At 44.2% G+C, this 25,869-nt stretch overlaps 1 protein-coding gene across 12 annotated transcripts in view; it reads left to right on the plus strand.

Moving 5' to 3' along the window:
- FAM120B (family with sequence similarity 120 member B) overlaps positions 1-25,869 on the plus strand; it is a 103,676-nt gene that overhangs the window by 49,794 nt on the left and 28,013 nt on the right. For 10 of the 12 annotated variants that reach the window (XR_010117273.1, XR_008655414.2, XM_063624002.1 and 7 more), the window contains one exon: positions 654-746. The exons of the other annotated variants lie outside the window; for them this stretch is intronic. Coding sequence is in view for 8 of the 10 variants with exons in the window: in XM_063624002.1 (XP_063480072.1) it covers positions 654-746 (93 nt within the window). In the remaining 2 variants the exon portion in view is untranslated. The remainder of the gene's footprint in view (positions 1-653; positions 747-25,869) is intronic. 12 annotated transcript variants of the gene reach the window in all.

The raw sequence follows: 25,869 nt of genomic DNA on the forward strand, positions 1-25,869 counted from the left end.
AGGTTTCCTCTAGGTTGCCGAAAGTGGATGATGACCCCAGCTCAGCCCAGCTGTGGATACTCGCTCTCTGAAAACCCCTGAACTGTTTGCTCTGTGCAATTTGTGCCAAACGTGATCACCTGTCTGGCTCTAAGACCTGGTCTTGGTTGGCACCTCATGATTATTCCCAGATGTTCTATAGAGTTCTGCCTTGTTAGAGTCTATCCCCGACTAGAAATTCAGGCTCCCCTTCCAGCTGGGCTGTGAGTTGTGTGCACAACTGGGGATACCATAGAGAGAGCTTCACAGCCAGGAGCCAAGGATGGTGTGAAGAGGCTGTGCTCTCTCCACCTGCACACTGTCTGCTACCTGAGGTCTGATGCACCATGTGTGTGCCTGTGCATGTGCCTGTTTGTGCACCTGTGTGTGTGCCTGTGTATACACCTGTGTGTACATGTGTGCCCGTGTGTGTGTGCATGCCTGTGCGTGCACCTATATGTGTGCACCTCTGTGTGCTTGTGTGCACATGTGGGTGACTGTGCGTGTGCCTGTATGTGCCTGTGTGTGCGTGTTTGCACCTATACACACACTCATAGTTAATAACTGAGATCAATTTGTAAGAAATGTTTAATTTTTCCTGTAGCCTAACACTGGTCATTCTCTGTCCTTTTCAGGTGGACACTCTTTGCCTGGAGGATTTGCATGCGTTTATTGCACAGGCCTTGTGCCTCCAAGGAAAATCCACCTCGCAGCTTGTAAATCTACAGGTACAGACATGACCAGTTAGTTGTCACTGCCCAGAAGACAGCTGTGCAGTCCAGCGCTCTCTTTCCCATTGTAGCTGAAGTTTCACAGAAAAGATCAGGAAGGTATTTTAGTCAGGATCTTTTCGTGATGCAGTAGTTTGTCTTTGTCTCTGTAAGGGCTCTGGGATGAGCAGCCAGATGAGGTACTAGTAGGTGCTGCCTCAGTTCCAGTTTTGTGAAACTTGTATTTCTCAATACTGCCTTTATAGGCTAGTGATTTGAAGAGAATAGCCTATGTGGTTCTCTGTAAACCTTATTAATTTCTGGTGTTAGCAGTTTTGGCCCTCCCCTGGCCTGCCTCCCAGATGGCTGTTGGCTCAAGGGTGGGGCTGCCTGGCACCTTCCTGGATCCCTCCTGGCGCCTTGCCTGTGGCAAGTGTTCAGTAAAGAACTTCATATGAGGGAGAGGGTGCACCTCAGCTAGGAGGTTCACAGCCTCTATTGTTTGTATTCAAACATGCCCTCTGGGAGTGCTTATTTCTTTAATTTCACAAAATGGCCCAATCACAGCTAAGTTCCACAGCTCTCCTCTGTGGCTGCACCCTTGTGGACCTGGGTACTGGGTGTTGTTTCCTGTTAGAATATCCCAAGGTCAAGTCACCTATGGATGGAATCTTAAAATTCTGCTTTATCAATGCCATCTGATCATGGTTATTGATTTATCCATAGCTGTAGTTTAGTTGCATTTGTTTTACTTGTTTTTCTAATGGGAAAAACTAAGTTTCATTTATAAATGGCTTTTACTCAAACCTCATAACTTAGGCCAGGTGCGGTGGCTCACATCTGTCATCCCAACACTTTGGGAGGCCGAGGTGGGTGGATCACCTGAGGTCAGGAGTTCCAGCCCAGCCTGGCCAACATGGTGAACCCTCATCTCTACTAAAAATACAAAAATTAGCCAGGCATGTGCCTGTAATCCTAGCTACTTGCAAGGCTGAGGCAATAGAATCGCTTGAAACCGGGAGGCGGAGGTTGATATGAGCTGAGATCGTGCCATTGCACTCCAACCTGGGCAACAAGAGCAAAACTCAGTCTCAAAAAAAAAAAAAAAAATCACCTCACACCTTTTTTTTGTTTTTTTTTTTTTTTTTTTTGGTGATAAGACTCACTCTGTTGCCCAGGCTGGAATGCAATGGCTCAGTCCCTGCTCACTGCAACCTCTGCCCCATAGGCCCAAGTGAGCCTCCCATCTCAGCCTTCTGGGTAGCTGGGACCACAGGCATGTGCCACCCTGGCTAATTTATATGTGTGTGCGTGCATGTGCATGTACGTGTGTGCGGAGACGACATCTCATTATGTTGCCTAGGCTGGTCTCAGACTCCTGGGCTCAAGCCATCCTCCCGCCTGGGCCTCCCAAAGTGCTGGGATTATAGGTGTGAGCCACCACACGCAGCCACAACTTTCAATACTAGGTTTAATTCATAAACTAATTCTCATAGCATAGCAGTCTAACTAATGAACAATGCCAGATTTTTTTTTGTATTAGAAATTTCATAGCATCAGTATCTAAAAAGCGGCCTTTTTTTCCTCCATTAAGCAAAAACAGAATTTTAAAATGTTAATTTTATGTTATCAGTAGGTTAATCTGCATTCTTCATGCTGAGCGGCAGCCCTGGCCTCCCTCCTGGGCCCCGGTTGTGGCTGCCATTGGCTGTGGGTGTTTGTAGCAGCCGCTGAGCCATTGCCATTATAGTCTGGGGGCCTCACCTGCTTCCCTCTTCCCTGTCAGTAGAATTAAACAACAAGACAGAAGTATTACAGAAAGAAACCCTGGGTCCTGTTCTCTGGTCCTAGGCCACATGGGCAACATAGCACTGGAGTCTGAGAGTCACACAGATGAGGGAGCTGGGTCTGCCCTTCACCAGCTATGGGGTCTTGAGCAGGTTCTTAAGGACATGGCAGCAAGTAACCAAACTTCTCTGTGCTTCAGTGTCCTCTCATTTGTAAAATAAAGAAACCAAGATTTAAATGCAGCAGAAGATGTAATGTTCTTTGTAGGCATTTAGCGCATTCGATCTTCATTTTCACACCCCGTGGATGTGCCCACCCTTGCCGTGTTGTAATTGGCAAAGCTAAAGTAGAAGCAGGCTTTTGACACCCTGTCCAGAGTTCTGGCCATGCTGCCATTTTCCATGAGAAAGACATGATTAAATAAAGATGCTGTAGAAAAAGGTTGGTTTTAAAAGCACTCCCATAAGTACGCAGCCATCACACAGAGGCCACTTCCCCTTAGCCATCCACTCAGCAGCACTGGTGTATACAAACATAGCAGAGACTTGTCCCATGGTTCTAGTTCTGTTCTGTTAAAAGTGGGACCTGTGCCAATTATTATTAATCATTGGTTCCTTCCGAGAATTGTGACTGGGCAGCTTGTGATCCCTGAGGTCACTTAGGAAAATGCTTCCACAAGGAGGGCGGTTTTTCTAACAAACCATGGCACTAAAAACAGAATGTGAGTTTCGCTCGTCTCCCCACCAGCCAAGGACTAGCTTGATATCCTAGGTAGGTCAGAGTCACCACTCAGCCGCCCTGCTTGGCTCCCTCCTGTGAAAGGTGGAGACATGGTTTGGGGAGGGAGTTGGGTCCAGGTGCAGCCTCCCCACAGCTTCTGACTCTGTTCTGACTGCTTCACGTTGCAGTCGCATTGCATTGGGAGTTCGCTGTGGTTTTCTCAATAATGAGCTAATTGAGCCCCAGAGGTGTGTGCCCTGGTGTCACTAGCCACTGTCGGGTAGGTGGCTCTTCTGGCAGTGGGTGGGTCACTGTTGCTCATAGTGAATTTTAAAACACTCTGTTAGTTCTTTGCCCAACATTCCTTTCCTACTCAAATAGCTCAAATATAGCCTTAAAAAATATACATATATATATATATATATTTACATTCATATTAAAAATTTAGGTGACTGGATTATATGTGTAAAGGTGCATAGTACATATTTATGTATATACACATTCATTTACATACATAGAAATACATAGGAATACAAGAACCCTTAACCTGCAATAATGTTATAAGTAAAGAAGAAAGAAGGAAAGCAGTATTACTTACAGTTTAAGAAAGCCAAAACATGACTTTTTAAAGTAATGGACAAAGGAGAGTTGTGCACTTGACAGGAGGCTGCTGTTTTCTGGATACTGAGGACAGGCCTGTGAGCGGAAATGATGGCGGTTGTTTTCCCTTTGTAGTTAGGTCTCTGAGTGCCAGTTTTGTGTTTGCCAGTATTCCTATTCATGTCTGTAACTTTCAGTGTGTGCTTCTAGTATATGGTTCTAGAGAACATACCTGCTCGATTGAACTTTGAATAGGACATGTGATCCTTCATACATAGTTTGTACAACCCTTGTGATCATATATACACATACATATAGATGTATGTGGGATTTAAGTTAGAATCTTTCTTTTTTAATTTTTTGAGACAGAGCCTCGCTCTGTTGCCCAGGCTGGAGTGCAGTGACGTGATCTCAGCTCACTGCAACCTCTACCTCCTGGGTTCAACTGATTCTCATGCCTCAGCCTCCTGAGGTAGTTGGGATTCCAGGCATGCACCACCATGCCTGACTAATTTTTGTATTTTTAGTAGAGACAGGGTTTCACCATGTTGGCCAGGCTGGTCTTGAACTCCTGACCTCAAGTGATCTACTCGCCTCAGCCTGCGAAAGTGCTAGGATTATAGGTGTGAGCCACCACGTCTGGCCAGAATCTCTTTATAGTACAGAAGTAAAGTAAATTAAGCAATAGGCTGAATTATATAATGGACAAGTAAATTGTGAGGTCTCCCTCTTTAAACAACTTGAAGGGGGGAGGTAGAGACAGAGCAGAAGAGGACATGAACTCTGGCACCCTCAGCACCCTGTTTATTGATGTGACAGGAGGAATGTTTCTGTGGACATTCAAGGTCACGGGTCACTCTCCTGTTGCCATCCAGCTCTCCACAGCTGGTGCCCTTGTGGGCCTGGAGTCCAGCATCCTGGTTCAGGCTTCTGTCTGCAGTCAGTGGGCATACCATGTACTGTCTAGGAATGTGAAAAGAGGTAGAATTATCTACCTGCCACTCTCCCAGTGTTCTGTAAGAATCTGATACATGCCCAGATCATTTTGTAAAGTCCTCTGTAGAACAAGATACCATGGTTGCCATTATTCTCTCATTGAGCAGAGTGGAGTGTGTACTACGTATACTGCCGTGGGGCCAGGCCCAGTGAGTGCACTCACATGGTGTGCGCTCAGAAGTCATTTTGCTCTCATCCCAGGGTGCAATAATAATTTGTTTTCTCTCTCTTTTTTTTTTTTTTTTTTTTTTTGAGACAAGGTCTGGCTCTGTTGCCCAGACTGGAGTGCAGTGGTGCAATCTTGGCTCACTGCAACCTCTGCCTCCCAGGCTCAGGCCATCCTCCCACCTCAGCCTTCCTAGTAGTTGGGACTACAGGCACACACCACCATGCCTGGCTAATTTTTGTATTTTCAGTAGAGATGGGGTTTTACCATGTTGGCCAGACTGGTCTGGAACTCCTGACCTTCAGTGATGGGCCTGCATCAGCCTCCCACAGTGCTGGGATTACAGTCGTGAGCAGCCACGCCCAGCCAAAACATAATTTTTTAAAAATGTGTTTTGTTTTTTTCGGGATGTGGCTGTGTGCTGGTGATTTGTGCTGCATTTCGTCTTGTTCAGTCACTGAGAGAGATGCCTGCCCCTTCCATTGCATGAAGTCACTGAAGCAAAGGCTGAAAAATGTGCAACTTCCATATCCAGGGACCCTGAGTCTCCTCCACCTTCTCCGACCTCTCCTCCTTTGAGCCTGCGATGTCCCTTTTATTTATCTTTGTTCAGCAGCACCTTTCACACTGTGGGTCTTGTTCTGAATCCACATGCCAAGTCACTATCCCAGAGTCCTGGCCAGGTTGGTGTGGAGTGTGTTCTGAGGGACACTCGTGGGTGAGAAGCCACAGTGTCCCACTTAGGGTTTTCAGTTTCCCGTTTCCCTCCTCTCCTAGACTAGTGCCCCTTTGAGGAAAGGGATAGTGTTCTTGCTCCTCTTTATTTTCCAGCACCCAGCATCCTGCCAACATTGATTAACTTGATTAAATGGATACCTGCAATTTAAAAAGTATATATGAGCGTTTGCTGAGACAGGCAGAGTCTGTCTGGTTCAGCAAAGTGTTTGTGCAAATACAAAGCAGGTGTCTAGACAAAGCCCCACCTTTGCAGAGCTCTCTCTGACACCTCTCTCTGGGGTTCCCTACAATTCTAGTCTCAAGAGCTGATGGGAGCACTTGGGACAGGGATGCCTGGGGGGGCCCTTCAGAGGCTGGTGCTGCTGAAACACAGATGCTGGCATGCCTTTCCTTCCTCCCCAAGATCATCCTCTTCAGATAACTGTGGTGGCGTTTTCATTTCTCATCTCTCTGTTACCTGGAAATGCTATGAGCTTGTAGATTGCAATGGTGAGACCTGCAGTTGGTGAAGCCAAAAGCCCTTTCGTACATGTTCATATAGATGACCATGGAATGATTTTCTGATTCACTGGATGGACTCCTGGGTTGGAAAGCAAAGCTAGGGCTCTGGAGTTTACAACATCGGAATGAGGGGAGGAGAAGATGGGGCAGAGTGCAGAAAAGGGCGTGGTGTGCCTGGGGCATGTACTCCTGCTGAAACCCCCAGTCAGGCTGAGCCCTGGGCCATCTCCTGTCTCTTGCGGCTCCCTCCTGGCATTTACCCATGTGGAACTGAATACGTATTCGTGTGTATGTGAAGCTGGTCAGACTTTGAGCCCACTTGAATTTTCTGAGACCAAAATGTCATAAACCAAGGCTAATGAGAGGCTTACATCTAAACATGGAGGATTAGGATTCATGCTGGCTGTGGGGATTTCTCAAGATGGTGGCAGAAAAGAGTCTAGCTTCATCTGCTGCTTGGTCTGCAGGGTTCCTTCTCGCCTTACTAGGGATGACAGCTGTGGTCTATGTCATGCATTCTTGGCTGTTTGAAACTAAAGTTGTGTCTTGGACTTCACCCTTTGGTTTTGCCCCTTGTTGTCAAATAATGTCCACCTGAAGAAAGAGGTTGCAGGCAGTGCCTTTGATGATAGCAGATGCTGAAGCATGAACCTGTGGAGGAAAGAATTGCCCAGGAAAAAGGCCCAGATGTTTTCTGTTCATGAACTAGATGTGTCCTCCTGAGGGAATTCAAATCAAAGAGTTGGCAAAACTGGGCGGTGGCGGTGGTAGAGAGGCATGAGCATATGAGCATGGGCCCCTGACACACACACACACACACACACACACACACACACACACACCCTGCCAGGCTGCCTGGAGCAGGGCTCGGCCCCTGACGCCCCCCCTCCCCCCTAGGCTGCCTGGAGCAGGGCTCTGTTGGAATCATGGAAGGAACACACACACTTTTTGAGCCTATCAGAATTGCAAAGTTGGTGCAAGTGTTTGTTTTTTTTTTTTTTTTTTTTTTTTTTTTTGAGACGGAGTCTCGCTCTGTCACCCAGGCTGGAGTGCAGTGGCGCGATCTCGGCTCACTGCTAGCTCCGCCTCCCGGATTCACGCCATTCTCCTGCCTCAGCCTCTCCGAGTAGCTGGGACTACAGGCGCCCGCCACCACGCTCGGCTAATTTTTTGTATTTTTAGTAGAGACGGGGTTTCACCGTGGTCTCGATCTCCTGACCTCGTGATCCGCCCTCCTCAGCCTCCCAAAGTGCTGGGATTACAAGCGTGAGCCACCGCGCCCGGCCTGGTGCAAGTGTTTATTCGCCTGCCATCACCATTGGGTGGGGTGGTCTGTGACAGGCTCAGCAGGTGTTGGTAAAAGGACCCTTGACCAGAAATGCAAAGGGGACAGAGCAGGAGCTCCTCACAATCATAACAGCAGTGAGCTGTTTCTTGTTCTTTGTGGGAAAATGCTTGGAGCCTAAGTCTTGTACGGAAAAATAGATAAATAAGCAAAATGTAAACTCAGTAGCATTCTATCATTGAGTGGCATGTTGCACATCCAGGCTCTCAAGATATAATACAAGTTTCTCTGCAGCTGTTGGGAGGTGGCACTAAATCGTTGTTCCTGGGAGTTAGATTCTGCTGCCTGAAAGCTGAAAGGGAAGCAAAGGCCTCCCCAGTTATCCTGGTGAGACGAGAGCTTGGTGTGTGGGGAGCTGAGAGCTGGGAATCGTGGGTGGTGGAAGCTGTTAGGTTCTGGCCAGTTGCCTTGGCAGAGCCTTGCTGGCTCCTAGGAAAGAGTAGGAGTCTCTCCATTGTATCTGGGAAGTGGGGGTGGCCGGGAAGGGGAATGGCAAGTGGGGAGGGGCAGGCAGCTGAGTCTATTTGGCTGGACCTGTGCTCTGAGGGGCAGGTGCCAGGGGTATGAGGGAGAGTGGCGTGTGAGCGCACCTGAGTGGGGTTCCCCTGGTGGCCCACACCCGTCAGGGGCCTGTGTCACCCACAGGAGGGGAAGCTTCACTTGGGAGGTGAGGGGTGGAGTGGAGAGAGCTCAGGGCCAGCATGGTCTCTGGTGTGGGGGTGAATGGGGGGTTGAGAGGAGCCAGCGAAGGCTTAGAGGGCGAAAGACCAGGTGAGGCGTAGCTAGGGACTGCAGGCTGTTGAGAAGAACATTGTGACATTTCCCAACAAATGAGTACTTTGTCGGCATGAGCACACAAAGTGAACAGTGTTGTGGGCCTTGATCTTCCCCTAGTCCTGTTGATTATGGCCTCAGGTCAGGACACACAAACTCACCGCTCTGCCCAGCCTTGGATAAACTCATGTTATTTTTTAGGTTTTTTTTTTCTCCTTCTTGTTGCCATATTCATATTCAGGACTTTGATGAGAAAAGAATGAGGTAGAACATGCTCATTGCATCTGAGCCCACACTGCTTTGATCCTTTTCTTCTCACCAGAAACAGTTCATTAACCTAGAATAAGTCACTTTTAAGCTTGTTTTAAATTGTGACAATTCTGATTTAAACAAATTTTTCTTTTTAGGTTAGCTATAAAACTCACCAGTAGAAGTCGAAAATAAAATAATTGTATGCCATTGAATCTCCAAATGATATTTTTATTTTGCTACAAATTAATGAAACTTTAAATTATAGTGATACTCTCACTTTGTCAAAAGCTTCAACCAGGGGTTACCAGACTATCGCCCATAGGCCACATTCCGCCACCAGCCTGTAGTGAGGCGTGTGAGCTAAGAATGGTGTTCGTTTCTAAATGGTTAGGGAAAAAGTCAAAAGAATAATATTCCATGATGTGAAAATTACATGAAACGCAAATTTCTATGTCCAAAATGGTTTTCTTGGCACATAGCCATGCTCAGTCATTTACAGCTGCCTTTGCCCTGCAACAGCAGAGCTGAATGGCTGCGAGAGACATCATATGGCCCACAAAGCCAAAAGTGTTTCCATCCGGCTCTTTCCAGAAGAGCATGCTGACCCTTGGCTGGAGCCAGCAGGTCAGTCTGCGGGGAGACGGCAGGACGGGGAGCCCCATGCTTTTGTCTCTGTGCCCCTCCTGCAGCCAGGTCTGCACGCACACACAGTGACAGTAATAACCCCATGCATGAATGTAGCAAGTTTTCAAGACATTGGAGGGCTTTGGTAGTTAGTTTTCATGTCATTACTTTGAGGTAATTAAGTCCTATCTTATTCTTAGAAAAATGAAGATATAATTACGTGTCTTGGCATTGGTCCTTATAAAGGAGCTGAAGTGAGGATATAAATTCCCTGACTCTTGGTTCCACTTCCACCTAATTCTCCTACACAAAGACCCTCGCCATGATAAAACCTGGATTTGGGGGTCTGTAGGGGTCGGGGTGTGGCTGACTCACATGGATCTCCTCACACCTGTTAGGATGCCTTACAAGCATCAAGTGCTTTTTTAAGATTAAGTCATGTTTTCAGTTGACACATAATAATTGTGCATATTTATGGGGTACAGTGAAATGTTTCAATATGCATGTATGTTGTGTGATTTAATATTGAAGTGTAATGTTGCCTGTTGGTTCAGAGCACAGTGGCACCTTAGAGACAATTCAGTCAAGCACTTTTGTCTTATAGACCAGGGTTTTAGGCTCAGATTCGTGGAACGGTTTGCACCAGGTCAAGGTATAGTGCATGTCCGAGCTGATCAAAAGGCCAAGGTTCCGAGTTCCACCGTGCACTCCTTTACTTCCTGCCTTCTCACTAGACAGTGAGACACCTGTAAAGTGGAAAGCAGGTATGCCATGTGTCAAAAGCCGATTTAGAACCCTTCTCATAAAAGATCTTTACTCAGTGCTGCTCTCGGTGAATTCTCACTTTACAAATGGGATATTTTTCTGTAGGCAGAATCAAAATGCTTTGAAGACATAATGAGATCAAGCCGTTAAGATGGCGCTTTACTGATGAAATCCCTAAGACAACCATGAAAATACAGGATTGTGTAGTATGTTTTCAAGGAGATATTTATAAAAATGCTTTTACTTCCCTACACAAGTTCACAGAAGAAATACAATTTTTAAAGAAGGAAAAATGCTTTCATTATTGGGCACTCAATAAAAATGAATAGTAGATGTACTAGTCAGTTTGGGCTGCCGTAACAAAACACCACAGGCTGGGTGGCCTAAAACCACAGACATTCCCTTCTCAGTGTTTTGGAAACTTGATGTCCAAGATCGATGTGCCAGCAGCTCTGCTGTCTGCCGGGGCGGGGGCCTCCCTCCTGGCTTGCAGGCAGCCAGTTTCTCACTGTGTCCTCATAGGGCGGAGAACAGAGAGCAGTCTCCTGAGGGCACTCACCCGCTTTGGTAGGGTGCCCCCCCAGCCCCCCGCCATGACCCAATCAGCCCCACCTCCAGATACCATCCCACTGGGGATTTAGCCTTCAGCATAAGAAATTTTGGAAGGACATATTTGCCCGTAGCAGTAGAAATAGGAATCTTGAAAGTTTTACTGGACTTCTGTAAACACAGAAGATGACTGATGAGTCCCTCAACAGCTTAAATGAGATAAGATGGAAATGAACAAAGCAAAAGAAATTAGTATTCATATTTTTTTCTCACTTTTATTCTCTCTTGTGCACATAGACTTTCCAATATTTATCCAGAATTTTCACAGGCAAGAGAGAAGAGAAGTTTGTGGCTGCGTTTGAACCTAGGAAAGGACTTTGAGAACTCAGGATGCCTGGAACCAGCTGTGCAGTGCGTCTGCCTCCTGGACTTGGCAGCAGGGCCCCACTTTCACTGACTTTGCCCATAGTCCTCATAATTGTAGTAGGTGTCTCCTGCTACAGATCATGATACGTGTTTCAGAAAATGTGATCTCTATGAGGAAGCAAGAAAAGGTAAGAAGGACCATAGCAGAAAGCAGAGAATTCCAAGTCCAGTTTGGAGAGAGTGAGGAAGTCAGCTGGAAAGGTCTCTCATGATAAAGGATCCAGGTGTTGCTGCCAGCAGTGCTGGGGCAGGCCCCGGGGCTGAACCCGCCACTGGATGTGCCTGGGGCACTCCTCGGGTGACCTTTGCCTCAGCAAACTTAGGGTAGTTTTTTTTTTTTTCCTGCTCCCATACCTGACTCCTAGATAGGAGGTTTCTCTTGTCCTGGAGAATCTTAAGAGAAGTGTGTCTATGTTCTTGGAATCAGGAGAGCTCAGTTACTTGGGGGTGGAAACGGAGTCTTTTATACTTTCCATGGAACCTTTGCACCTTGTAGGTACTCAGTAATTAATTGTCAGTTTGCTGAATATATCCATCAATCTTAGAGTTTATGCTGTGATGCTGGTAGATGTATTTTATCTTCATGAATAAGAATCTTTCACATGTAACTTATTTTTCTACAGCAGAAACAAATTTCAGGATGTAATTTCAGTTTTACAAAAAATGTACCTTTTTTGAATATAGCAGTCTAATTTCTCTTTTAAACCCGTTCTGTGAGTCAGCAGAAATTTATCACAGAGGCATTGCAGAGGTGAGACGGAGACTCTCAGTTGCCCTTGAGCTGTCGTGGCCCTGCTCTCTGCACCTCACAGACTTCCCCAGCGGGGCGGCCCTCAGGCCCTGTGTCCTCCTGCTCCCACATGCGCTAAGTGGCACCTTAGGGGGCCCTTGCTGCCCAGACACTCCATGCAGACCTTTCTTTTCTGAGACGCAGCTACGTCCCCGAACTCTTTGTGGAAGGCAGGGAAAGTGATGGTCTGCTCTAAGATGCCCCAGCCACCTGAGGGTCCATCACCCTCCCTCTGGGGGGTGAGGCAGAGGACCCTGTTTCTGTAGGGCTCCCAGTTTCTCTGTGCCCCTGGCTTCCTCTCCCTCTTTCTTGGTTCCGGGAGCTGCTGTCCAGTCGTGCTCTGGCAGATCTGAGTTCTTTGAAGTTCTTCTGGGGGTTAAACCTAAACTCAGAAGCCAGAACTCGGTAATATTACCCTCTCCAGTTAGTCGTCTGACCCTGTACCTGTCATTGCGGGATGTCCTAAATGACTAAAGAGGGTGGGGCAAGGCAGTGAAGGGGAAGAACAGCAGAACTGCAGTCAGCAGTTCAGATATTACCTCACTGCATTTCTTACAAAGATTCGCCTTCTAACACCTTTAAGGACTTGTTTTCCTTAACATTCTTTTAAACTTGGTTTCTTCCTATAGCTTTACATATATAAATACAACTATTCCTATTCATCATTATGCTGAGGTCTCAGGATGGTTGTGCATCTCTAACAGACAGGAGATGCTGCAGTAGAATTTGCAGCACTTAGCCCTGTGTGCAGGCGGGAGTGAACACTGAGCCACCACCACACCAAGCAGGAAATGGTGTATATATATCTCAATATGGATGGATGGATAGACAGACATTATTTAGACAAAGTCACATAAACTGTACAATTCACCCATTTAAGGTGTACAATTTAATGGCTCTGAACACAGAGTTGTTGTTCAGCCACAATCAATTTTAGAACCTTTTTGTCACCTCAAAAAGAAACCTCCACCTCTTATGCAGTCTCCCTCCCCCCAGCCCCAGCCCCACACTCCTCAGCCCCTGTCTACCACTCATCCATTTTCCGCCTCTGTAGATTTCTTTGTTCTGAACATTTCATAAACATGGCATCGCACAGTTTGTGGCCTTTCGTGTCTGGCGTCATTCACTGAGCACTGTGTTTCCCAGGTTCTCAATGGCTGAGGGTTGTGTGGATGGACGACGTTTTGTTTGTCCGTCATCAGCTGAGAGACACTTGGTAGTTTCACTTTTTGGCCTCGTGAATAACGTTGCTATGAACCTTTCTTTACAAGTGTTTGTGTGGACCTGCTTAGCAATTTCCTTCAATATGTGGAATGACATCCCCCTCAGATGTTAGTAACTAAAGCTTTTCTGTTTTTTTGATATGTACTTTTTGCCATGATAAGAAGCTATCATTGAATTCAGAGGTTTCAAGAATTGTGTGTAAAAAACATTTGGAATAAAAACCTCCACCTTAAGATGCAAAAGGGAAAAAAGGAAATTCTCCAGAAAGATTAATTGAAGAAGAAAAAAGCAAAAAGCATCTCACAGTCAGCACTTGTCAAATGAGGCCTGGGGGTCAGAGCCCCCTCTGTGCTCCTAGCACGTGAGTCATCAGGGGTCAGGCCTTGAAGAGTGTCTGCCATTCGTTCCGAGACAGGAAGTAAGAGATGATTGGCCAGGAGACTGCAGCTGCAGGTCGCAAGAGCAGCGCCTGGTGCCAGCTGCCACCCTCAGGCTTGGAGCAGAGAAGAGATGGAAACCAAATAACCGAGGGCCTGGCTCAGGACCTTCACGCAGTTTTCAAGAAATTCATCTTTTCTTGCTGTTTTCCTTGTGTTGAGTCAGGAAATTGAAAAACAGAAAAAATAAGCGTGAAAGTAGGTAGTTGACTCTCAAATTTATTCAGTTATTTTTAAGGAGTTTATCCTACTGATATGAGTAAAATAAAATATTAGGAATAATGAGAGCTTATTTTCTATCTAGACATACAGAGTCTTGTTTTGCCATTTGATAAGAGCATGGTTCATGCAGTCTGAGTAATTTGTTTACTCTCAGTTTTAATTAAACTTTTTAAGAATGATTTTTTTATACTGGATTTAGTCTTAAAAGCTAAGAAAGCCTCAATTCAGGTACTGCTTACATACACTATTTTAATTATATTAATGTTAAAAGAGTGATTAAATCTATTAGGAGTCACTGAGATTAGTATTTCAGAGACATCTAATGAAAGCAGTTTGACTAATGTAAATTATTCCAAGATGATGGTAGTATCTACAGGGGCGGGGGGTGGGATTTAAATTCAGCCTTGCCTGGCTGTACTTCCTGTCTCATCCAGCTCTGTGATTCTTTGAATGTGAGCACGTTCTTAGAAGAGAGTCTAATTTTATGAACTGACAGTTGTAACTCAGAGCTGTGCTGTTTCCTTAGGTAAATACTATGTGGGCTTTAGACAGCTGTCAGATACAACATGGGAATCTCAGATGGATGCAGGTGTTAACTGCAGTGCTGCTGGGTTGGTGGGTGCTGCCCTCATGGAGCATCTTTACCAACATGGGAGGTTCTGGCTCCTCCTGCCCCTGCTCAAGGAGGCTGAGGAGTAGCTGGACATGAGTAGAAGCTGGAGCGGCGCTCGCTTACATTCTGTAAGACTGTGCCCAACTACAATCTGAAGACTTCTAGTGAAGAGAAAGAATTTTAGTTATAAAATCAAACTAGGCCTTTTGGACCAAAGAAAATCAGTTTATTTTTGCTCTTTTGTTTACTAATAAATAACAATGCATTCATAATGTTTTCCCTGTTTAGATTTCCACCAACTTGTAGGACAAGCACCCTGATGAAGCAATATCTGAAACTTAAAATAGCACTTTTGTTCATACAAGTATCATTTTACATAACTGCCAATAAACCCTAGTAAATGAACCTTCCTTAGCATATAAACACAAAAACAGTTGAGCTGTTTACTGTTAAATATTTGCTGTCAGGCTTTAGGAACTTTAGGAACTGGTTTTTCCGGTTTCCTGGTTCCCATCAGGTGCCCTGGGACCCTGGACTCCATGGCCTCAGCAGGAAGAGCTCAGCTTTCCTTGTCTGTTATTCCAGAGCACCGTAAACCCTATTTCCAAAATACAGGCTACTTTTATTTACAAATTTTATTCATTGAGTTGGACAAGCCAAAGGCCATACCTTTCAATCATATTGAAGTGGTGATGTGAGCCTTAGACCTGGGGCCAACCCTCTGTCACGCTGACTTGGGCTCCCAGAATGTTCCCTAAATTCCAGAGTTCCTTAGAGAAGGAGAGTCACCAGGTGACTTTCTCTGTTACTGAGAAGATAACCTCAGATCCTCAGATTTTACTCCTGCAGCCTGTGAAAATGTTCTCTCCCCATGTAACCCCAGTTAACTTAAATTAGTTGTTTTTTCTGTTTGATTAGTAATTTTAAAATTGGTCTTTGTTACCAAGCTTTTCACAAGTCCCAGGGTTACTGCACAGTGTTTTTGGTATGGACCTCCTCACAGAAATTTGCCGAGAAGAGGTGTAATTTACTTTATAAAGCTTACGTTTTAATTAGAAAAGTAAAAGCACAAGGCAAACAGGCCTGAGAAGTACTTTTAAAGTATATTCTCTGGGAAATAAGAATTTTGCAATGAACACACTTTTAAAATAGTATCTTCTGTCTCCCAGACCTCCAGAAGCACAGGAAAAGAGCATAGGTGTTCTTGTTGATGCCGGATATAAATGCCCAGGTACCAAATCACAGAATACACAAACCCAGCATCCCAGAGCCCCCAGCACCAACACGGTGCTGCTACCATGTCAGATCATTCCTCAGTTCTACCTGGATTGTTTACACGGTGCTGCTGCCATGCCAGATCATTCCTCAATTCTACCTGGATTGTTTACACGGTGCTGCTGCCATGCCAGATCATTCCTCAGTTCTACCTGAATTTTTTACCCTCACTTCTGCTTAGAGTAGCGGCAAAAGAAAGCGTTGTTGAGGAAACTGAATGTCTATAAAAAGCATCTTGGGTTAAACTTCCCCTCTGGTCCTGACACCACTCCCCACAGTAGGTTCTCTGACTTGACAAGAGGACGTCTCAGGTTGTGTCCTACTGGCTCCTCGCCCCTCAAATCCTCCATTGGTTGTTTTGCCCATTTTGGATTTGATCATATGTGTAATTGTTTCAGGTAGAGAAATAAAAGAGGTAAATGATATGTAAATTGTGAAATGGGAGCAAGGCAAGTTTGGTTGAGTTTTAGCTTGAATGAACCTGACAGAAGTCGGCGTATTTAGGAAGAACAGGGTGAACTGGTGTGGCCCCAGCAGGTTCCGTTTCAGCTGTTTACTCTGCCTGAGATGAGATCTCATTGCTTCTTGATGCTCTTGCACCAGGAGTTGGCAAGTTCCTGCTTGGAACAGAATTGTTTAATGTTTATTGTTGACTTGTTGAGGCTTTATTTCACTGAAAAACTTACCCACACGTAACACTTGTTCAGAGCACACCCTGACTTCTAAGAATGAACATGTCTGTCATTTAGGCCAGGTTATTTTCAAGAGCAAACTTTTCAGTTTTCAGTGTGGGAAATAATCACCTTTCTTCTTCCCTTCACTCAGTGTTAGTGCCATGAATAGGGCATTGTTGGTCGAGTGTCTGACCCAGGATGGCATCTGTTAGATGAACTGGTGATATCACTTTACATTCCTAAGGAATATTCACCTGTCCTTGTTGCAGCATGTCATAGCAGCTTTACCTATGAAGGGCCTTCAGAGCACATCAGTAGATGATAATTTGGTGCCATCTGTCTTTATTTCCATTATACTTTAATTTCTTGAGGATAGGACTTCCACATTTGCACCTGGTTTAGTAGTTGTCAGCTATTGGTGACTGAACGGAACAAATCCAATTCTTCATTGCACAGATGAGATCACCACAACCCACAGAAGTGGCATCACCTGCTTTCAGTCCCTTGGCCAGGTGGTGAGAGAAATGGGGCTTCCAGTTCAGGGTTCCCTCTGCTATAACTCAGGGATGGTCCCTAAGCTGGTGGTTAAAGTGTTCATATGAAGTAGGTCCAATCTGTGGTTGTTGCTGTAATCAGTGTGTCAGCACAGAGTTCCGCAATTTCAGTATCTTTCTAAATAACTGACTGTGGAATGTTTGTAATCACACAGCACATAGGCAACAGGGGCTCACAAAGCAAAGGCCTTGTGAAGTACATTCCTTCAGGGTGGAAACTGACTATTGGCAAAACACAGTTCTCAGGTTATCTGTTGTTCTTAACAACAAGCGTCTCAGTTCAGGGTAGGCTTATTGTGGTTTGCTTTTGCCTACAAAGGATGTATGTTGAGTAAGAATCTTGGCCTATTACACAGTAAGTCAATAATTGTGTCCTTGCAAATAAGCATTGTGTTCTAAAATGGAATCAGCATATTTCCTTAGAAAGACACTTCCACTCATTCATTAATTGAGCAGCCCCAGTTGATAGAGAATCAGAATATCATGTTCTGATATTTAATCAGCAAACTCGTTTATTCAGTAGAAATTTGAATTCCTGTGATGTGCCAGACTTGTGAGGAGGGACACAGGGAAGATATGGCAAAGAGGCCCTTCAGAGAGCTCAGAGTCCTAAGAAAGTAAGAATAGCGGGCGAGAACTGCATAGGAGATGCACCGGGCACGGCCGGATGCAGGGACGAGGGATGGCTCCCGTCTGGGCATAGAAGGTGTCTCAGAGACTCCAAGGAGGAAGTGACTCCTGGACTAGATCGATAAAGGGTGGGTAGGATTTAATGAGTCAGAGGTAAGAACAAGGGAAGGAGCGGGACTGTTTCTGAAGAGAGAGCATAGAAATTCCCTGGGGTGTTTGGGAGCCACAGATGTGTGGCCCTAAAAAGGCCAGAGAATTCAGTGAGGAGCCTTGCCCAGATACACGGGGAGCTGTAATGAATTACCTGGGACAGCAGAAATGGAGGTGGAGATGAAGAGAGAAATGGCAGGTCATGTTCAGGAAGTGAAATTGCTAGGCCCTCATCATGATTACAGCATGAGATACAAGGAGGAGGCCCTAGTGTGGTTACTATTTCTCTAGTTCAGGTCTCTAAGGTAGGTTAACAGACAAGGGGAGGAGGTGATGAAGTCAGCTTTGTGAGGACTCTGTATGAGATGTTTCCAGACAGCTGGATATGCAAGTGTGAAACTTGGAAGAGAGTTTGGCATCGAAGATTTGGGAAGCATAAGACATATGTCTTTGTAAATAGGTAAGAATGAGGTTCAGTTGAGAGATGTACGTATAGTGTGATAAGGACGGTAAGCCAAGGAGAATAACACCTTCATTGAAGGACCAGCAGAAAGACGGTGAACACAGAGACCATAGTGTCGAGGAACACGGGGGTGAGGGCGAGGGGGGCAGCGGGGCGTCAGAGGAATGGTAGAGCAGAGAGCGCTGGCATGCGGGGACGACCACGTGCAGCAGAGCGGTATGCGAGAAAAGACCGGTTAGTACCCACTGGGCCTGAACCTTGGTCACTGCTCACCTTGTTGAGAACAATTCCAGGAGATTGGAGGAGCGGAGGCTGGTTGGAGTGGTTTGGTGTACGGATGAGTGGTGAGGCAGGAGAGACGGTGAGATCATCTTTTGAGGCGTTCGAATGTGAATCGAAAATCTGGACTAGCCAGATGGGAACATGGAGAGGAAGGAGGAGCGCCTGCTTGGTAAGAAATAGACGTCTGAGTGCTTGGCACAGGGATTAGGGTAACCCCCTAGAGAAGAGGAGGAAGTGCCTGTTTCAGTGTAGAGCAAGTGCAGAATGCCACTTTATGCTTTACACACGTCCCTAAACCCAGACGCCTGGGAGAGCACGAGCTCATGGCTGCTGTGTGCTGTGCGCACGCGTCCCTAAACACAGATGCCTGGGAGAGCCAGCCCTTGTCGGATCTGCAGCCTAGCAGGGGGAAAGAGACAGGAAGCAGGAAGCAGAACCACATCCTAGCAGGGGAAATGGACAGGAAGCAGGACGCAGAACCAGGAAGCGGTGGCGTAGACAGGCCTGCAAAGGGGCAGCCAGAGCCCTGGAAAGCAGAGAAGCAGGGCTGAGCCCTGAGCTTCTGGTTGTGGGCGGGGTGGGCTGCACCTGAGCCCTGAGCTTCCGGTTGTGGGCAGGGTGGGCTGCACCTGAGCCCTGAGCTTCCGGTTGTGGGCAGGGTGGGCTACACCTGAGCCCTGAGCTTCCGGTTGTGGGCAGGGTGGGCTGCACCTGAGCCCTGAGCTTCCGGTTGTGGGCAGGGTGGGCTGCACCTTTATTTGGCCACATTAAAAAGGGGCTATTTGAGCTAAGACTTGAAAAAATAAGAGAATTAACTATTCAGCTTTCTGGGTGAAGAGCATGCTAAGTAGGTGGCCAGTGCCAGAGGTGGGGGTGTGCCTGTGTCAGGCAAATCAGGAGGAGCAAGGGACAGGGCCGGAGCCATGGGCCCAGGCAGCCTGGTGAGGGATTTCTCTGGCATTTATTCTGAGGGAAATGGGAACCTTGCTCAAGATTTGGAACGAAGGAATGACATGACCCAACTCACCTTTTGGAAGGATCAGCCTGCTGCCTCTGTTAAAACTAGGCTATAGTGCAGGAGTCCTTTAGTGGGGATCTGTGGTCTGAGACAGGAAAAAATATACCTGTGTTTTCACTAACTTCTAACTGAAATTTATCATTTCCTTTATGATATAGTCAAGAAAACAGTAATAATACAGCACCTGTGATTTTGTTACCAATAGAAATCAGATATTTTCATTACAGTTGGAGAAGTCCTTATATATTGTTTACTCTCATCGTTGTCTCGAAACTATGATTATTAGGCTCATTGCTAGGTCGTAGGTACAGTTTTTACAGGTTGAGTATGTCTTAGCCAAAGTGCTTGGGACCAGAAGTGTTTCAGATTTCTGAATATTTCATTATACTTACCATCTGAGCATCTCTAATCCCAAAACCTGAAATCCGAAAAGCTCCAGTGAGTATTTTGTTTCAGCGTCATGTCAGTGTTCAAAAAGTTTTGGATTTGGGAGTATTTTAGATTCTGTATTTTTAGAATAGGGGTTCTCAACCTGTATAAAAAGGGGGCTAAATTACTGTATCTTACATTTGATTTTTATATTATTTTGAAAACTGTCTCATAATTAATTTCTTTATAAATATGTGTATTTTATTATACTCATTAACTTGTTGTAAGAAAGTGTTTATAGGCTTCCTCAGGCTGCCAGAAAGATTCGTAATACAAAAGAGATTTTGTTTGTTTGTTTTTCCAAATTAACCTATCCATCACCTTCCGTAGTTACCTTTTGTGTATGTGTGTGTGGTAAAAGCACCTAAAATCTACCCTCTAGGCAGATTTTCGGTATACAGTAGAGTGTTATTAACTCTAGTCCTTGTGCCATGCATTAGATCTCTCCAGACCCATTCATCCCACGTAACTGCAACTCTGTCCTTGGACTCACTTCTTCCCATTTCCTCCCTCACCCAGTAACTCCCATTCTGCTCTCTGTTTATATGTATTTGGCATTTTCAAGATTCCACATGCAGGTGAGATTGTGCAGTATTTGTCTGACTTTGCCTGACTTATTTCACTTAACGTAATGTTCTGCACTTCCATCCGTGTTGTTACAACATGACAGGGTTTTTTTTTTTCTTTTTTTTTTTTTAATAGCTGAACAGTATTCCATTCTGTATATGTACTGTTTTCTTCATTCATCGGTTGATAGATGCTTAGGTCGGTTCTGTGCTTTGGCTGTTGTATAGAGTGCTGCAGGAAACATGGGTGCAGATATCTCATCGACATACTGATTTCAGTTGCTTTGGGTCTATACCTACAAGTGAGATTGCTGGGTCATATGGTAGTTCTATTTTTAGGCTTTTGAGGAACCTCCATACTGTTTTCTATAATGGCTGTGCCAATTTACATGCCCACCAACAGTGTGCAAGGGTTCCCCTTTCTCCACATCCTCACCAGCACTTATCTCTTGTCTTTTTTGACGACGGCCATCCTAGTACGTGGTGAGGTGATTTCACACCGTGGGTTTGATTTGCTTCTCCCTGGTGATTAGTGTTGGACACCTGGCATATGCCTGCTGACCATTTGTGTACTGTCTTTAGAGAAATGTCTATTCGTATCCTTTGCCCATGTTTTAACTGGGTTGTTTTTTGCTGTCAAGTTGTGTGAGTTCCTTACATATTTTGGATGTTAGCCCCTTGTTAGATGCATGGTTTGCAAATATTTTCTCCCAGTCCATAGACTGCCTTTTCATTTACTTCATTGGTCACTTTGCTGTTCAGAAGCTTTGCTATGTGAGGTAGTCCCACTTGTTTATTTTTGCTTTTCTTGCCTGAGCCTTGGGGGGGTCATACTCCAAAAATGAGCTATAGAGAGAAACAATTTTGGAGCTGCCTCCAGGAATAGAAGACTGAGACAATTTGGACTCACTTTCCGGTTGAAGACAAATAGAAAAGCTAGCAAAACATTTTTTAAATAAAGCTATTTGAAGGTATCAATGAACTGAAAAGGTAATAAAGAAGTGCCATGTCAAGATCCTGTAGAAGACAGAGATCAAGGGAGGTCAGCTTGGCATTAGGAACCACTTATGCTCTGATGTGTTTGCCTGTCAAGAAGTAAGAAAACACAAATTAGTACTACTAGGGATAAGGCAGGGGATATTACTATAGACCCTTCTAAGAAGAAAGGGAAGCACTGCAAACAACTCTACACACATGCATTCAGCAACTTAGATGTAGGGGCCAAATCTCAGAAAAGCGCAGGTGACCACAACCCCCCAATACCAAACAGGTTCTTTAAAGAACTCCATAACTGTTAAAGAAATTGAATCTATAGTTTGCAAACTCCCCTCGAAAGACGCCTCTAGCCCAGAGGTGTCACTCGGTAATTTATCGTATGTTTAAAGAAGAATTAATACTAGTTCTACAGTCTCTTCCAGAAAACACAAGAAGATAGACCATTCCCCAGTGAGGCCAGTATTACCCTGACACCCAAACCAGACAAAAAAAAAATAGTGCAAAACAGAAAACTACAGACCATTATCCCTTATGAACATAGATACAAAAATCTTTAACAAAATATGAGTGAATCAAATCCAGCAATTAATTATACACTATGACCAAGTGGCTGGTTTAGTACTTAAAAATCAGTCAGTGAAACTCTCCATATTAATAGATTAAGGAAGAAAAGTCACATGATCATATGAATCATTCAGAAAAAGGATTTGACAAAATTCAGTGCCCATTCATGGTAAAAAAAAAAAAAAAAAACTTTCAGAAAAATGTTAATGGAGAAAATCTTTCTCAACTTGATAAAGAACATCTACAAAAGCCCCTACGGCCAATGTAACACATAAAAGACTAATTGCTTTTCCCCAATATCAGGGATATTAGGGACAGAGATGTCTGCCCTCACCACTCTTACTCAGCGTAGTGCTGGAAGTTCTGTCTAGTGCAGTGAGGAAAGAAAAGGAAATAAAAAGCGTGCAGACAAAAAGAAGAAAACAAAACTGTCTCTATTTGCAAATGACATGATTCTCTAAATAAAAAATCCCAAGGAATCTACAAAAAAACTAGAGCTAGTTCGGGTGTGGTGGCTCATGCCTGTAATCCCAGTACTTTGGGAGGCTGAGGTAAGAGGATTACCTAAACTAAGAAGTTCAAGACCAGCCTGGGCAACATAGTAAGACCCCCATCTCTACAAAAAATTGAAAAATTAGCTGGATGTGTTAACTACTCAGGGAGCTGAGGTGGGAGGGATTGTTTGAGCCAGAGAGGTCAAGGATCTAGTGATTCATGATCACACCACCATACTCCAGCCTAGGCAACAGAGTGAGACCCTGTCTTTAAAAAAAAAAAAAAAAAAAAAAAAAAACTAGATCTAGTGAGAGTTCAGCAAGGCCTCAAGCTACAAGATCTATATACCAAAAATCACTTGCATTTCTATATACTATTAATGAACATATGGAAACCTAAATTTAAAAGATAGTACTACTTAACAATTGTTGCACAAAAATGAATTACCTGGGCATAAATCAAATAAACATATACAGGATCCATATGCTAAGCATTGCAAAATACTGATAAAAGAAATCAAAGCAAACCCAAATAAGTGGAGACACATACTGTGTTCATGTCCTGGAAGGCTCAGCGGAGAGGTGGGTTCCCCCCAGACTGATGTACATCATGTCCTGGAAGGCTCAGCGGAGAGGTGGGTTCCCTCCAGACTGATATACAGGTTCGATGTACTTGCTAGCAAAAATCCCAGCAAGGTACTTTTTGTAGATACACAAGATTATTCTAAAATTTATATGGAAGGGCGGTGAAACTAAAAGTCACAAAAATAATCTTGAAAAAGAATAATAAAATGGGCAGAATCACTGTACTTGATAACATACCTTGCTATATAACTGCAGTAATCAATACAGTGTAGTGTTGGTGAAGGGACAGACACAACATCAATGAAACAGAATAGAGAACCCAGACATAGACCCACGCAAGTACCACCAGTGGATTTGGACAAGGTGCAAAAGCAACTCATCGGAGGAAGGCAGCCTATTTAGCCAGTGTGGCTGGAGCATTGGATACCCATAAGCCAAAAAAAGAAAAAGGAAAAAAACAAAAGGACCTTGTCTTTGGCCTCACACTTTTGTAAAATTAACTCAAATGGAAAATGAAATTAAACGTAAAACATAAAACTATTACACTTTTGGGAAAAAAATAGAAGATCTTTGGTATTTAGGGTCAAGCAAAGAGTTCTTAGACTTCATACCAAAAGCATAATCTATAAAAGGAAAAATTGATAAATTGGAAACATTTTTAACTCAACATTTTAAATTCAAAATTAAAAATGTCACTCTATTAGGATAAGGAAAAGACAAGCTACTGCCAGGGAGAAAATATTTGCAAACCTCCTGTCTGACAGAGATCTTACATCTAGAAAATATAAAGAATCTCAGAACTCAACATTAAAAACAATCCAGTTAGAAAGTAGGCAAAAGACAGACATTTTACCAAAAACATTCAGATGGTAAATAAGTACATGAAAAGTTGTTCAACATAATTAACCATTAGGGAAATGCAAATTAAAACCACAGTGAGATATCACTACACACGGATTAGAGCAGCTAAAATTAAAAATAAAATAGTGACACCACCAAATTCTGGCGAGGATGCGATCCTTATACACTAGCCTCTTACATGGCTGGTGTCGGTCACTCTGGAAAACAGTTTGGCAGTTTCTTAAAAAACTAATAATGCACTTACCATCTGAACTAGCAATCACATGCCTGGGCATTTATCCCAGAGAAATGAAAACTTAGGTTCATTCAAAAACCTGGGCATGAATATTCATAGCAGCTGTATTTGTAGTAGCACAGGTTGGAAACAACCCAGATGTCTTTAAACGGACGAATGTTTAACAGGCTGGTGCATCCATGCCATGAAGCACAGCTCGGCAATAAAGAGGGATGAGTGGCTGGCGCTTGGAGCCACCTGAATGGATCTCAGGGGAATTATACTGAGTAAAAAAGCCAATCCCAAAAGGTCACATACTACATGATTCTATTTATGTTACATTCTGAAAATGACAGGATAAAGAGATGGATAACAGATGACCAGTTGCCAGGGATTTGGGACAGCACAAGGGAGGTCTTATGTGGAGAAACAGTTTTGTTTCTTGATGGTAGTGGCAGGGGCTGCACAAACCCACCAGCTTTTGAAATTGCCTAGAACCTGAATAAGGATTGTGGGTGGCACTGATGCCAGCTTCCTGGTTTGGATATTGCCCTGTAGTATGTCAGATGTTACCATTGGTTAAGGATACATGGGGCCCTCTATCCTATCTTTGTCAATTCCTGTGAATCTATAGTCATTTGAAAATAAAAATTAAAAAATAAATCACCAACCAAACAGATACCTAAGGTCTCAGGGACACTGGGAAATTAAAAGTTTTAGGACAGAAAAAGCTGTTCCATGCAGCTGCTAACCCAGAGAAACCAGTGTGCCTGCATCAGAAGTGGACTTCAGGTAGAAACGGCCATGAGAGGAAGAAGGGACACTTGAGAAGAAAGGTCAGCGCCGCAGGGTCATTTCCGGATTCTCTAGATCTGTAAGTTAGTATGCACGGCTTCCAGATGCATCAGATGAAAACTGACACAACTGAAAAACGAAGCAGACGCATCTGTAATCACAGTGGGACGTGTGAGCACAGGGGTCCACAAACTGTGGCCAGTAGGCCAAGTCTGGCCTTTGGCCTGCTTTTGTGTGGGTCTGTGAGCTAAGAATGCCTTTTGGGGTTTTTAAAGGGTTGGTTTAAAAAAGAATATCTAACAGAAACTGTAGGGGGCCGGTGAAGCCTAAACTCTTCACTGTCTGGCCCCTGCAGAGGAAGTCTATGGAGCTTTAACAAAGCCTCTCTCAAGAGCTGATAGGACAAACAGACAGAAGGTTAGTATGGATTCGAATTTTTGAACACATTTTGAACACAGTGAACACACTCATCCTAACGGACATATAGAATCCTGCACCCAAAAGCTATAGAGTAAACGCTTTTCCAGTGCATATGGAAAATCTACCAGCATTGACTAGATGACAGCTCATAAAGCAAGCTTCAGCAAATTTCAAACAATTGAAATCATCCATCTTTTTTCTGTCCACAGTAAGCTAGAAATCAGTAATAACAATAAGTTAAAATTCTCAGTTATGTGAAATTAAAATAGTACACTTCTAAATAATTCACAGGGAAACAGCAGAAACCACAGTGGGCATTATAAAATATTTTGAATGACAGTGAAAATATTGTCCATAAAAAATATGTGGGATGAAGCTGAAAGCTGTTCTGAGAAGGAAATTTGTAGAATTAAATGAATATACTTTTAAAAAAAGTCAGTGATCTAAGTATACATCTCTATAAATTAATAAAAAATCAAACTCAGGGAGTGTGGTAGGTAGGAAGGAAATAGTAAAAGCAGGAATTAGTGAAATAGGAAATAAATGGAGAATAGAGAAAGGTTTTATTTACGTCATTTGCAGGAGTTCTCCCTCCTTGCTGGTGGGAATTCAAAGTGGTGCAGCCACTCTGGATGGCCGTG

This window comes from Symphalangus syndactylus, chromosome 2 (assembly GCF_028878055.3).
Source record: "Symphalangus syndactylus isolate Jambi chromosome 2, NHGRI_mSymSyn1-v2.1_pri, whole genome shotgun sequence".
NCBI lineage: Eukaryota > Metazoa > Chordata > Mammalia > Primates > Hylobatidae > Symphalangus > Symphalangus syndactylus.